This window comes from Neodiprion virginianus, chromosome 1, assembly GCF_021901495.1.
Source record: "Neodiprion virginianus isolate iyNeoVirg1 chromosome 1, iyNeoVirg1.1, whole genome shotgun sequence".
NCBI lineage: Eukaryota > Metazoa > Arthropoda > Insecta > Hymenoptera > Diprionidae > Neodiprion > Neodiprion virginianus.
The window spans coordinates 16302809-16314235 of record NC_060877.1 but is presented as its reverse complement, the minus strand read 5'-3'; the positions used below and the strand labels follow the sequence as shown (position 1 = coordinate 16314235).

General features: G+C 41.5%; 1 protein-coding gene across 1 annotated transcript; it reads right to left on the bottom strand.

Annotated features, from left to right (window-relative positions):
* Nucleotides 1-3741: 3741 nt before the first annotated feature.
* LOC124304295 (vicilin-like seed storage protein At2g18540) lies at nucleotides 3742-4764 on the bottom strand. The gene has a single exon (XM_046762299.1). It carries the CDS (start codon nucleotides 4762-4764, stop codon nucleotides 3742-3744), a length of 1023 nt encoding a protein of 340 aa, XP_046618255.1.
* Nucleotides 4765-11427: the final 6663 nt, after the last annotated feature.

The window sequence follows — 11427 nt, the reverse complement described above, 5'->3', positions numbered from 1 at the left end:
TTGGGGTTACAAGGACTTTCCTTTTCCTCTTCCTTTACAATATTTTTTTACATGTTTTCTTAACCTATTCTTAGCTTAATTCTTACTTCCTACCTTATCCTTACTTAATTTCTAATTGCCTGTGTCCTGTGCCATTGCCTTGCCATTCCCTTACTTTCCCTCTTATCCTTTTCTTACTTTTTATCCTTATCTTTACTTAACCTTATCCTATTTTACCTTATTCTATTCCCTAATTCGTCCTTATCCTAATTGACTTCCATTTCCCATTCATCTCTCACTCTTTCATTCTCTTGTACATCCCTAATCCTTTCCAATTCTCTTATCCAGACTTCTCCCCCCCCCCCCCCCCTTCCTCACCAAACATCTCCCTCACCACCTCCTGCCAACTTTCCTCCCTTCTATCCCAGCCTACGCACCTTTCCCATACGTGCTCCCAAGTTTCCTCCTCCCCCCGCACACCCTACACCTTCTCTTTTCCTCTTCTTCCCAGTACCTTGCCTCCTTCATCTCGCTTCCTAATCTAAATCTTGCCACCCTTATCCACCTGCTTTCTCCCCATCCCTTGCCCAGATATCCTGGTATGCCTTCTCTTTTCACTAGCCTGTACCATCTGTTGTACCTCGATTCCCTTATTTTCTCCCACCTCTCTTTTCTCTGTTCTTCCCTCTCTCTCTCCTCTATTTCCCTAAACTCCATCTCGCTTCTCTCCCTTCTCGCGACTACCTCTCTACTCTCTGCTCCCCTTTCCGCAAAGAAACTTTCCCTTTCTCTTTTCCACCTCGATCCCTGCCTCCCAGCTTCTGCCTTGTCCCTTATCTCTTCCCAGCATCTCCTAGCTAACTCGCTACCCTCCCCTCTGTCCAGCTTCCTTTCAAAATTCCATGCCCTTCTTCCTGCCCTAATCCTTAGTTTCTCCCTCTGTAGTTCCTCCCTTACTAGATATCCCGGTGTTCTCCCATCCACTCCTAATGTCCATCTCAAAAATCTATCCTGTACCGCCTCGACCGCCCTCCACTCCCTCCACCCCCATATCTCCGATGCATACTCTATTACCGTCCATACTAGCCTGTCAAATAACCAAATCCTTTTTTCCCAATCCCTCCCAAACCTTCTTTTTCCTATTCCCCATACCTGCCTCATTACTACCCCTGCCTTCCGTACTCTCTCTTTCACCTGTGCTTCCTGTCCCCCATTGCACTTTACTCTATACCCTAAATAGCTGAACTCTTTCACCTCCTCTATCCTTTTCCCTTTCCATCTCCAATCTATGTTTTTCCTTCTACCGCCTCCTTTCCTAAATCTCATAATCTTTGATTTCCCTACATTTACCGTCAGCCTTTTCCTATCCATATACCTTTCTAACTTCCTAATCATTACCTCCATTTCCTCTTCACTTTCCGCTAGTAACACTATATCATCCTCATAAGCTAACGTGCATACCCTGCCGCCGGCTAACTCCACCCCCCCAACCCTTCTCCCTCTCCCCATTTCCTCTTCTAAGTCCGCCAGCAGCAGGTTGAACACATGCGGACTGAGCGGACATCCCTGCCTTACCCCCCTCGCTGTCCAAAACGCCTCTCCTAGCTTTCCCCCGCTCTTTACTCGACTCTTTGTTTACTTGTAAATTTCCTCTATCCTTACCCTTAGCCCTTCCCTCACCCCTCTCCTTTCCATAGTCTCCCACAGCACCTTCCTGTTCACTGAATCAAAAGCAGCTTTCAGGTCCACAAAAAACGCCACCATCTTTCCCTTATCCTTTCCCACCTGCCTATTGATTAAATAAATAAGTACATATATATTGTCAATGGTGCCCATGCCTTTTCTGAAACCCGTTTGGTTTTGCGGTATCAAGCCCTTTTCTTCTACCTCTCTTTCTAACCTATCCGCTAATGCCATCGCATACACCTTATATAGAGTTGGCATCAAAGTCACCCCCCTATACTCTTCTACCCTTTTCCCCTCTCCCTTCTTAACTATCGGCGCTATCAATCCCTCCCTCCAATCCTCTGGCCAGCCCTCCCCCACCCAAACTCTGTTACATGTTTTCCATATCCTCTGCTCCATTTCTTCCCCCCCATACCTCCATACCTCGCTAACTATTCCATCCCCCCCTGGTGCCTTTCCATCCCTCAGCTTTTCTATCACCTTTTTAATCTCTTCCCTCTGCAGCTCCCCTTCCCCGTCCCCCTTCCTATTTACCGACTCCTCGCCTTCTGTTACCTTGCTTTCTACCCCGCCTAATAATCCCATGAAATACTCCCTCCACTCCTGATCTCCTATTTCTTCATTCACCCTCTTCCACTTCTTTCTTTCCCTATTAACTATCTCCCATACCTTGCTTTCTGTCCTTGCTTCCGCTGCTTCTTTTATGAATTTCTCATTTTCTTTCTTTTTTCTCTCCTCGCATAGCCTATTATATTCCCTTCTTCTCTTTCTATACGCGTCCCCTTCCCCCTTCCCTTTCTGCATTTCCTTAGACTCTGCCTAATTTCCGCTTTTTTTCGCCTACATTCCTCATCGCACCATCCCTTTTTCGCTTCCCTCCCCCTCCCTCCTACATCTAAGGCTCGTCTAAACTCCCTTATTCTTCTCTCTATCTCTTTACCTACATCCACTTCTCCTATCCCCTCCCATTTGACTTCTGTTCTAAACCTCATCCTACCCTCCTCCGTCCAGTCTCCTCTACTAGTTCCCCCTACTCTTTTTCCCTTCCTTGTCCTAGTCACTGCCCCCCTCAACCACACTATTACCGGCTGATGATCCGAGTCAACCCTATCCCCAATCTCTATCCTTTTGACCCTATACCTCACCTCGATGTCTCCTATAGCGTAGTCTATGACTGTCACCCCTGCCCCTCCTACATACGTAAATTCCCCCTCCTCATCCCCCTCCATGTTCCCGTTCATTATTGCCCATCCTGTCTCCTCTAAAAATTGCACCAGCTGCCTACCTTCCGAGTTTATTTTCCTGTCCTTTGATTTCCTACTCCTACTCTCCTCCTCTCCTTCTCCCCAGCATCCTCCCCCCTCCTGCCCTGTCCTGGCATTAAAATCACCCCCAACTAGCACTTTTACCCCTCCCTCTATCTTTTCTGCGCGCTCCTTCAATTCCCCTATCTTCTCTTTTAGGTCCCCATTTACGTATATTCCTACTACTACCTATTTCCCCCCCCCCTACACTTATTTTCCTTGCTATCATGCCCTCTTTTACCTCTTCCCTTCCTCCCTCCCCACTTACTATCTCCCTTCTTACCACTGACAACATTCCGCCTATTGCTCTTCCCTTCCTATTTTTTCGAACCGCATACTGCACTTCCCATTTATACCCTACTGGCAACTTATTTCTAATCCTTTCCCATCCCTTCTTTTCTATCCATGTCTCCATCAGAAATATTACATCCCGCTCCCCTAGCCCCCTCCAGAAATCTTCATCCTTTCTCGCGAGCCCCGCCACATTCCAAAAAGCTACTTTTCACCCCTCCCTTTCTGTCTCGCCTACTCCCCTCTCTCTCCTCCTTATCTCCCTCCCCACCTGCCTCTGCCTCCCCCCCCCCACTACCCATTCCCCCGACTGCCTTTCCCTACGTACCCTTTCCTGTGCTTCTATACTTCCCTCTTGTCTTTCCTCGCTTGCTGACCTTTCCCTATCGCTTTCCCCTAATTTTCCCCTCCCCTCCCTTTGCCCCTCTTCCCTCGCTCTCCCTGTACCGTCCCTAAGCACCTCTCCTATCTCATCCCACTTTCACATTTTCCCTTCTATCCAGATCTTTTCATACCCTATTCTTACTCTGTTTCCCCTTCGCTCCTCAATTGCTGCTACCTCCCTCAACTTCCATTTCATTCTTCTCTCTGCCCAGGTGAGATCCTCATCTATTCTCTCCTCCCTCCCTTTAAGGAGGCTTTTTCTTCCCATTACCTGCCTCTTGTGCTCCCTATTTCCTAGTCTTGCTATCCATATCCCCTTTTCTCCCCCCTTTTTCGCGCCTACCTCCCACATATCCTTTACCTCGACCTCTACCCCTATCAGCTGCAAAATCTTTTTCAACTCTTTCTTTTCTCTTCCCTTCTCAAGTCTCGCTCCTCTCACTACTATATTTCCCCTTCTTTCTTCCCTTTCTTTCCTCTCTATGGCCCACTCCATCTCTTTTAATCTATCTATTGTTACCTGCGCCACTTCCGCATTCCCCTGTACCTGCCTTTCTCCCCCTCCTTCTGCACTCTTCTTTTCTAATTCTATCAGCCTCTCCTTTACCCTTTCCATCTCCCCCCGTCGCCGCTCCTCTACCTCTTCTAGTCTTTTACCTAGATCCCTTATCATTTCCTTCATCTCCCCCCTCTCTACTTCCCACTGCTCTTCCCTTCTAGTCATTTCGCCTTCAATCTTTTCCATTTCTTCCCTGATCCCCCTTCCCTGCCCTTTGACCTCCTCTAGACCTATCTTTAGCTCTTCCCTAATCAACCTTAGCATATCTTGTATACCCCCTCCCTCCGCCTTCCCTTCCTCACCTGTCTTACCCTCTGGCGACCATTGCACTTTCCTGCTTTTCCCAAATACTCTTTCTCTTTCCTGCAACTCGTCTACCTCCTCCTTCCCTTTTCCCCCTTCCTCCTCCCGCTTTCTCTTCCATAAGCGTAGCACCGTCGCCGTCGATCCCAGGCTATGCCTCCTATCCCTCCCTAACGCTGCTACTGCCCCCGGCCTACCTTTCTTTTTCTCCTCCTCTTCCCTGTTCGCCCCTTCTTTTTGGCCACCCGCGTTACTCATATTCTTTCTCTCCTTCACCGCTCCCTACCTTATCTATCCGCCGCCTACCAGTCTACTCTATCCCCTTTCTTACTCCCTAGGTGTCACTGCCTATTCCTATCTTATCTGAATCGTTGCCGTCCGCCGGCTCTTTCTGCCTAACCTCAAAGCTCTCCCCCTTCTTTCTTTTTTCACCCGCCCTTCCCTTCTATTCCTGCCTCCCTATTCCCTTCACCCGACCTCCCGTCTATATATATATTATACATTAATATGATTAAATATAAATGGAGGTAATTAAGTTGAATGATTTAATAAAGTAAGAACATAATTAATTTAAATAAATTATTTTTCTCAAATTGAAGAATAATTAATGTTTAAAAATTGAAAATATGAAATTAAATAAATAATTATTCATCTATCTGTATGTTTTCTTCAAACCTTATAATAAGTTCTAATCCATTGTATAAATGTTCCAAATTACAATTCATAAAGTAAATCAAATGGCATTTTCCTAATAAGTAATATTTTTGTTTCCATTAATATGTGATTATAAGATATATAGGATTTTTCTAATAATTATATTCATTTTCAATGAATTCAATTAATGTAAAAAAAATTTTTTTTTTCTAAATTTCTCTTTTTTTCTTAAGTAAATTAAAAATTATAATATATATATGTCAGAAACACACAAATAACGTGTGTTAAAAATAAAATAGAGACAGCAAGAGTGTGCTCTCAAGACACAATAAATATCTCACTGACGGCCGCAGTGACACAGCGTACAGAATTTATTAAATGATTTGATACAAAGATTAAAAGATGCAGAATAATCGTTATAAAGAGATTTCTCGATGGTGGTGCTAGCGGAGTGTATCGCGCACAGCCTTTTCAAAGTATGTTCTTTCTGACTCGATGACTCGAGCGAGAGTGCCCGGAATGCATTCCCCAAAAGCCTGAGACCTCTTCGTCCTTCTTTATTCTTTATGACCCAGGCCTCTACGCGATACAACACACTCGTGGTACCTGCACCACGCACCCCCAATAGGCTAAGTATTTCTTAAACATCCTGACGACATCTGGTCACTCGATGTTCGACTTATGACCCTCCATAAACGTCATAAAAAGGTCGAGTGCGTCGTCCGGACTTCGTCCTCGACGGCGATGCGACATATACCGGGACAATCTCTTGAAACTATACATACAATGCGCATGCGCTAAATAATTCAATCTCATTGGTCGGTGAAATCGCTCTGTGGCGATGTTTTCGTTTGCTGAGCAGAGCGCCAACGTACACAAAATGAAACTAAAGCTTTAAATCTCTCGCGCGTGAAGCCATGCATTGAGGTTATGCTGTTGTTTATTTTTACGTAACGTGAATTGTTTAAGAAGAACAGTATCGTTCAGCAATACCGCGGTCGATATCGGAAGATATCCAACCTACGCAATAAAGAATTTAACGGAAAAGCAAATATCAAATGATACAGAAATTGGGTGTTATTTATTGAAAGAAGAAATTTGAAATTCAATGTGAAATGTCATTAACAAGTGGGAGTCTGGACAAACAGAGGTAGGTAAGTAAAAACAAAGTTTATTGTGAACAGATTCTTCATTTACATAAAATTAAAAATGCGTCTCATTAACGATTTATGTTTTGTGCATTTTATTGGAAATTAGTTGTATCAAAAAACACCAAAAGATCCTGTCTGATAATAATAGCTTCTAATATTTCCAAGTACGAAATAATTCATTGTCAAAGCGGGACTAAATTTGTCAGGCATGGAAGCATGTAGGTACATTTCTAATTAAGTGATCTTTGACTATTAAAATATTTTAACATGGATTCAATGATAAAATTAGTTTTTTTTTCAGCATGCTCAAAGTTTGAACTTTGATTAACACGAGGAAAATTATGCCTTACCTGATGGTCAAAACGTTTAAGTGGCAAGGATCCTGGTTTCTCGAGCGGTGCAATCATTATGACCATCGAACCTGGTTGTTCCGCCAGACATCAGGTGCCAGAGTGAATTTCATCAGGCCATCGCCACCTTCTTAACATCAGTTGAGGCAAAATTGAAGAGCGGGATATACTACAGATGATAATAGCTGAATATCCCATCATTTTGCTTTGATCGAGCCAATAGCGATAAGTTTGTTACTTAACCGTTGCTGCCAATTCATTCTACCGAGGAATCATTCTGTGCACCATTGCAATTCAAGCATTATTATTGGCAAGCATTGTTTTTCAAACTTTATACCATTTAATTTGGTATCTTATTTTGAAGCTTACTTTTACTCTCTTTGGCATTAAATTCAGATAAATAATTTTTCAAGTCCTCAATTAGATTCTAGGGTTGAATTTTTCCAAGCAAACTGAATCAATCTAAATCCAGAATTGTTAAATAACTTCGGTCAAAAATGTCTTTAAATTTAATCTTAGTTGACGGTGTCATCAGGCTAGCTAGTTGCACGATAACTTTAAACCAAATTTAATTTTACACTCTTTATAGGGTCCTACGCTAAGACTGGAAGCTTGTGAATCTCAATTTACCGCAATTATTTCTGCATTTCATGTTAGCATTGTCTGGAGCAAAAAAAATCTCATTTTAAGATTGGAAACGGAACCTGAAACGTAGAAGTTATTCAGTAGCACGAATTGAAAACCAAGAATTTTATAATGGTTTCTGCAACAAAGGGACTCTTTCCAAATATCCTTGTTAGAAGGTGATGTTCGGAGGACTATGAACAAGATATTGTATCGGATTACATTATTTGAAAAAAAATCTTCATGAACTTCGTTAAAAATTAGATATTAATTCATTCTGATGGAATAAGGGACACAATCTTGAATCCGATAAGTGAATATCCTCGTAATAATTTTCTGACATTACTCTAAAACATGATTGTCCTTGAAGCTAATTGTGACGTCAAGGCGCATTTTGAGAAAGTTGATTTTCAACTTGTGTCATAGTATGTGATCTACGTTCCTGGTTTCTACGCTTCCGATTAGATTTTCTTTGTTGCAAACCGCACTAACATGAAATACAGAAATCATTTCAATAAATCTAATATTACTTGAATTTTCAATTTGAGTATTGGGTTCCCGTCATTAATTTGATCGAACATCATTGAAAATTTGCGAAATGAACTCTGATAATCATTAGAAAATTTTTAATAGTAGTAGCAATAATTTACTGATCGGAAAAAATACATTGACTATCGACTATTTGTAAATTTTGTTGAACTATTTTCGAGAAAAAAAAAGAGTCACCATTCTGTTACAGATAGTGAGATTTTTAAATTTCGTGATCGCTCGGCTTAATGTCTCATTTTCAAAAGTGATAAAATTCAATATTACCACCTGAAATCACAAGAGAGTGAGAAAGTTGCTTAGTTACTGGAAAGTGGCGATGATCTTTGTACGTGTGATAAATTGAATAGGCAGATAACAGTAAATATTAGAGATGTAATTATTTTGGCCGTATCACCTGTTGATAGAAAAAAACTTCATTGTTATTTCTAATGTACGAAATAATAAAAGTGATCAAATAAAATGTTCCCACCTACCTGCTGCGTTTCTTCCAAGCACCCAACATTTGAACAGATTTCTCATTTCAGTCGAATAAAGCCAATTTTCAAAGAGCATTAGCATCAACTTTCCGAGTCACTACCTCGACTGTTTGAGATTCTAACCTCAAAAATTCGTATGAACTACATCACCGCCAGAACCAGAGTTTGACAGCTGAAACTCTGAGTCGCCAGCCTGTCCGAGCAGCCGATAAAACTCGCGCATGCGCATTATATGTATAGTTTCAAGAGATTGTCCCGGTATATATATGTATATATATATATATATATATATATATATGTATTATACATTAATATATTATACATCAATATAATTGAATATGAATGGAGCTAATTAAGTTTAACAATTTAATAAAATGAGAAAATAATTAATTTGAATAAATTATTTTTCTTAAATTGAAGAATAATTAATATTTGAAAATTGAAAATATAAAATCAAATGAATAATTATTTATCTATCTGTATGTCTTCTTTAAACCTTATAAGAAGTTCTAATCCATTGTATAAATGTTCCAAATTACAATTCATGAAGTAAATTAAATGGCATTTTCTTAATGAATAATATTTTTATTTTAATTATTATGTGAGCAAATAATTGAAAAATATATAGGATTTTTTTAATAATTGTATTTGTTTTTAATGAATTTAATAAATGTAAAAAAAATTTTTTCGTCAATAATTTCTCTTTTTTTAAAAGTAGATGAAAAATTATAATATATATGTATATATTATACATTAATATAATCAAATATAAATACATTTATTCATATATATATATATATATATATTGTGACGTGGATTTTTCACTCAGTGAAAATGACCGAGAACTTACCGCGTGCACAATAATTTGGCGTCCACGATGTACCCTGGATCTAAAACAATATCGCAAAGTTCTTGTTGGGCGCCTGGCGTGATTAACACGCCTCGAAATCATTAATGCGCTATTCCTCGGGCATATGCTCGATAGCTCAGTACCGCGGAGAGGGGAGGGGTAATTTTTGGAGAGAGAGAGAGAGACACTCGAAATACACACGCTACTTAACAGAAGTAAAATAAAATCTCATATTTCCCAATAGCGGTGATACAAACAAAAAAAAATATAATCCAAAAGTCGCTCATCGCGAGTCTAAAATTAAACAGAAAATTACACGTAACCTACTCTATTTCTTACTCTAATGAGCTCGCGACTCCCTAACTAAAACGACACTCAAAGATCACAAAATCCTCATACGCAATTCTTTATTTGCAAATTCGCTATTTGTTTTCCATGGCGATTATTGCTCGAAACAAAACGAAAACTAATTATTCGACGGTGCGCCGTCGGGCTACCGAACAGACGGCGTCCTCAATCTCACCCGAGATCTCACCCGACTTGGAGCTTCGACGCTACCGCGAGCTGCCCTAAATCTAAACGAATCCGCAAACGTTACTGTATTTTAAACGCAAGCAAAACTCAATGCTCAAACTTCTCGTCTCAACTGCTGCTCAACGCAACGGCAATTTCGACTATACATCACCTCAACTCGACCAAAAACTATCTTAACTAAACGGCAACTTAACTCAGCGCAAGCACCACTACATTTAACTTCAACTAAACTCGAGCTCAAGGTAACGCAACTCAATCTACATTATCTTAACTAACGGGTACGGAACTCAATGCAGGCGCAACTAAACGTAACCTAAACTATACGCAATCGCAACGCATCCGAAATCAAATCTTTTCAAAATCCTCCAAAACGTTACCCGCTAATCCGAGCACTGCAATTCGGCACTTCCCGACCTACTCGAGAGGTGACACTTGAAAAACCCGATAACGCGGCTCGACCCGGTACAGCGAAATTCGGCTATATTGATTTCACTAACGAGAAAGACTCAACTAAAACCCGTGACTCTACTCAACTTTCTCAGGAACTCGAAATTTACTCTACTCTAACACGCGTACTCAGGCTACGGTCATCAAGCAAAAGAATCGGCAAAAGAATTTCGAGTACTTCTCTACAACGCAAATCCAAAACGGCTATCCGGTACTCGGCAAGCCTTTTCGTAATTATGCTCGAAATTCAATCGCGGGGATAGAAGCAGCGCTTACCTTTTACATCCTTGCAACTCCTTTTTCATTCCCCTCGCGATTCTTGGGCGACTACATTACTTCGCGAAACTCCCCAAAACGCGACTACTTGTCACGACCGCCAGAACTGGAGTGGTTTCAAAAACCTACTACCTGCCGCAACACGGATCTCGATACGCCATCCCACACGTGACGTCATACCCACAAGAATACGCAATAATCGATCCGTCATCGATTTCGTCGATCGCGCAACTCGACGCGCACCTTCGATAGCATCGCTGCGCAGAACTTAAAGCTAGATCGCAATCTCGTCCTCCGCGCAGCTCCATGACGTCTTGGCGGTGAGCGTGGTGCTCCCTCATCGCTAGTCGGTCCGTCGCAAGTTCGCCGGTCAATTGTTGGCGGGGTGAAGGGGAGAGGCTGCGGCGCGCCGGCCGCCAGCGGGAATCGCATCCACCTTGGATTCCCGCGATGCGGGGATTTGCGTCGGCTCCCTCTCCGCAGCCTCGACATCATTCCTTCGCAATTGTCACTAGTTCGTCACTTCGCAATTTCCTCGAATTCGGTGTCGACTTCTTGCCTGATGCCGTTGTAGCTCGAAAAAGAAAAAAAAACAAAACAAACCTGAAATATCTTACGCTATTCGCTAAGGTGTCCCCTCTCGCAGTTTCGGATGCGCGACTCTAGTCCTGGCGCTCTTTTGCAAAAACTTCGCGACTCAATTTCCGAAATTCCTAAATTTTGGTTCCGCCCATGGTGCAAAGAGCCCCTTGTAACGGGCATCAAAAATGCCACCTTACAATATATATATTATACATTAATATAATTAAATATAAATACATTTATTTATATACATATATATTATACATTAATATAATTGAATATGAATGGAGGCAATTAAGTTAAACAATTTAATAAAATGCGAAAATGATTATTTGAATAATTATATAAAAATGCGCCGGGACGCCCCGCATTGCGTCCGACAGTCGATCACAGGCCGCGAGGACATGGGTCTATTACGGTCAAAGTCG

Bases quoted from the DNA above. Each gene is read 5' to 3' on its own strand.
- LOC124304295 (XM_046762299.1), bottom strand. From the start codon at position 4,764: ATGAGTAACGCGGGTGGCCAAAAAGAAGGGGCGAACAGGGAAGAGGAG.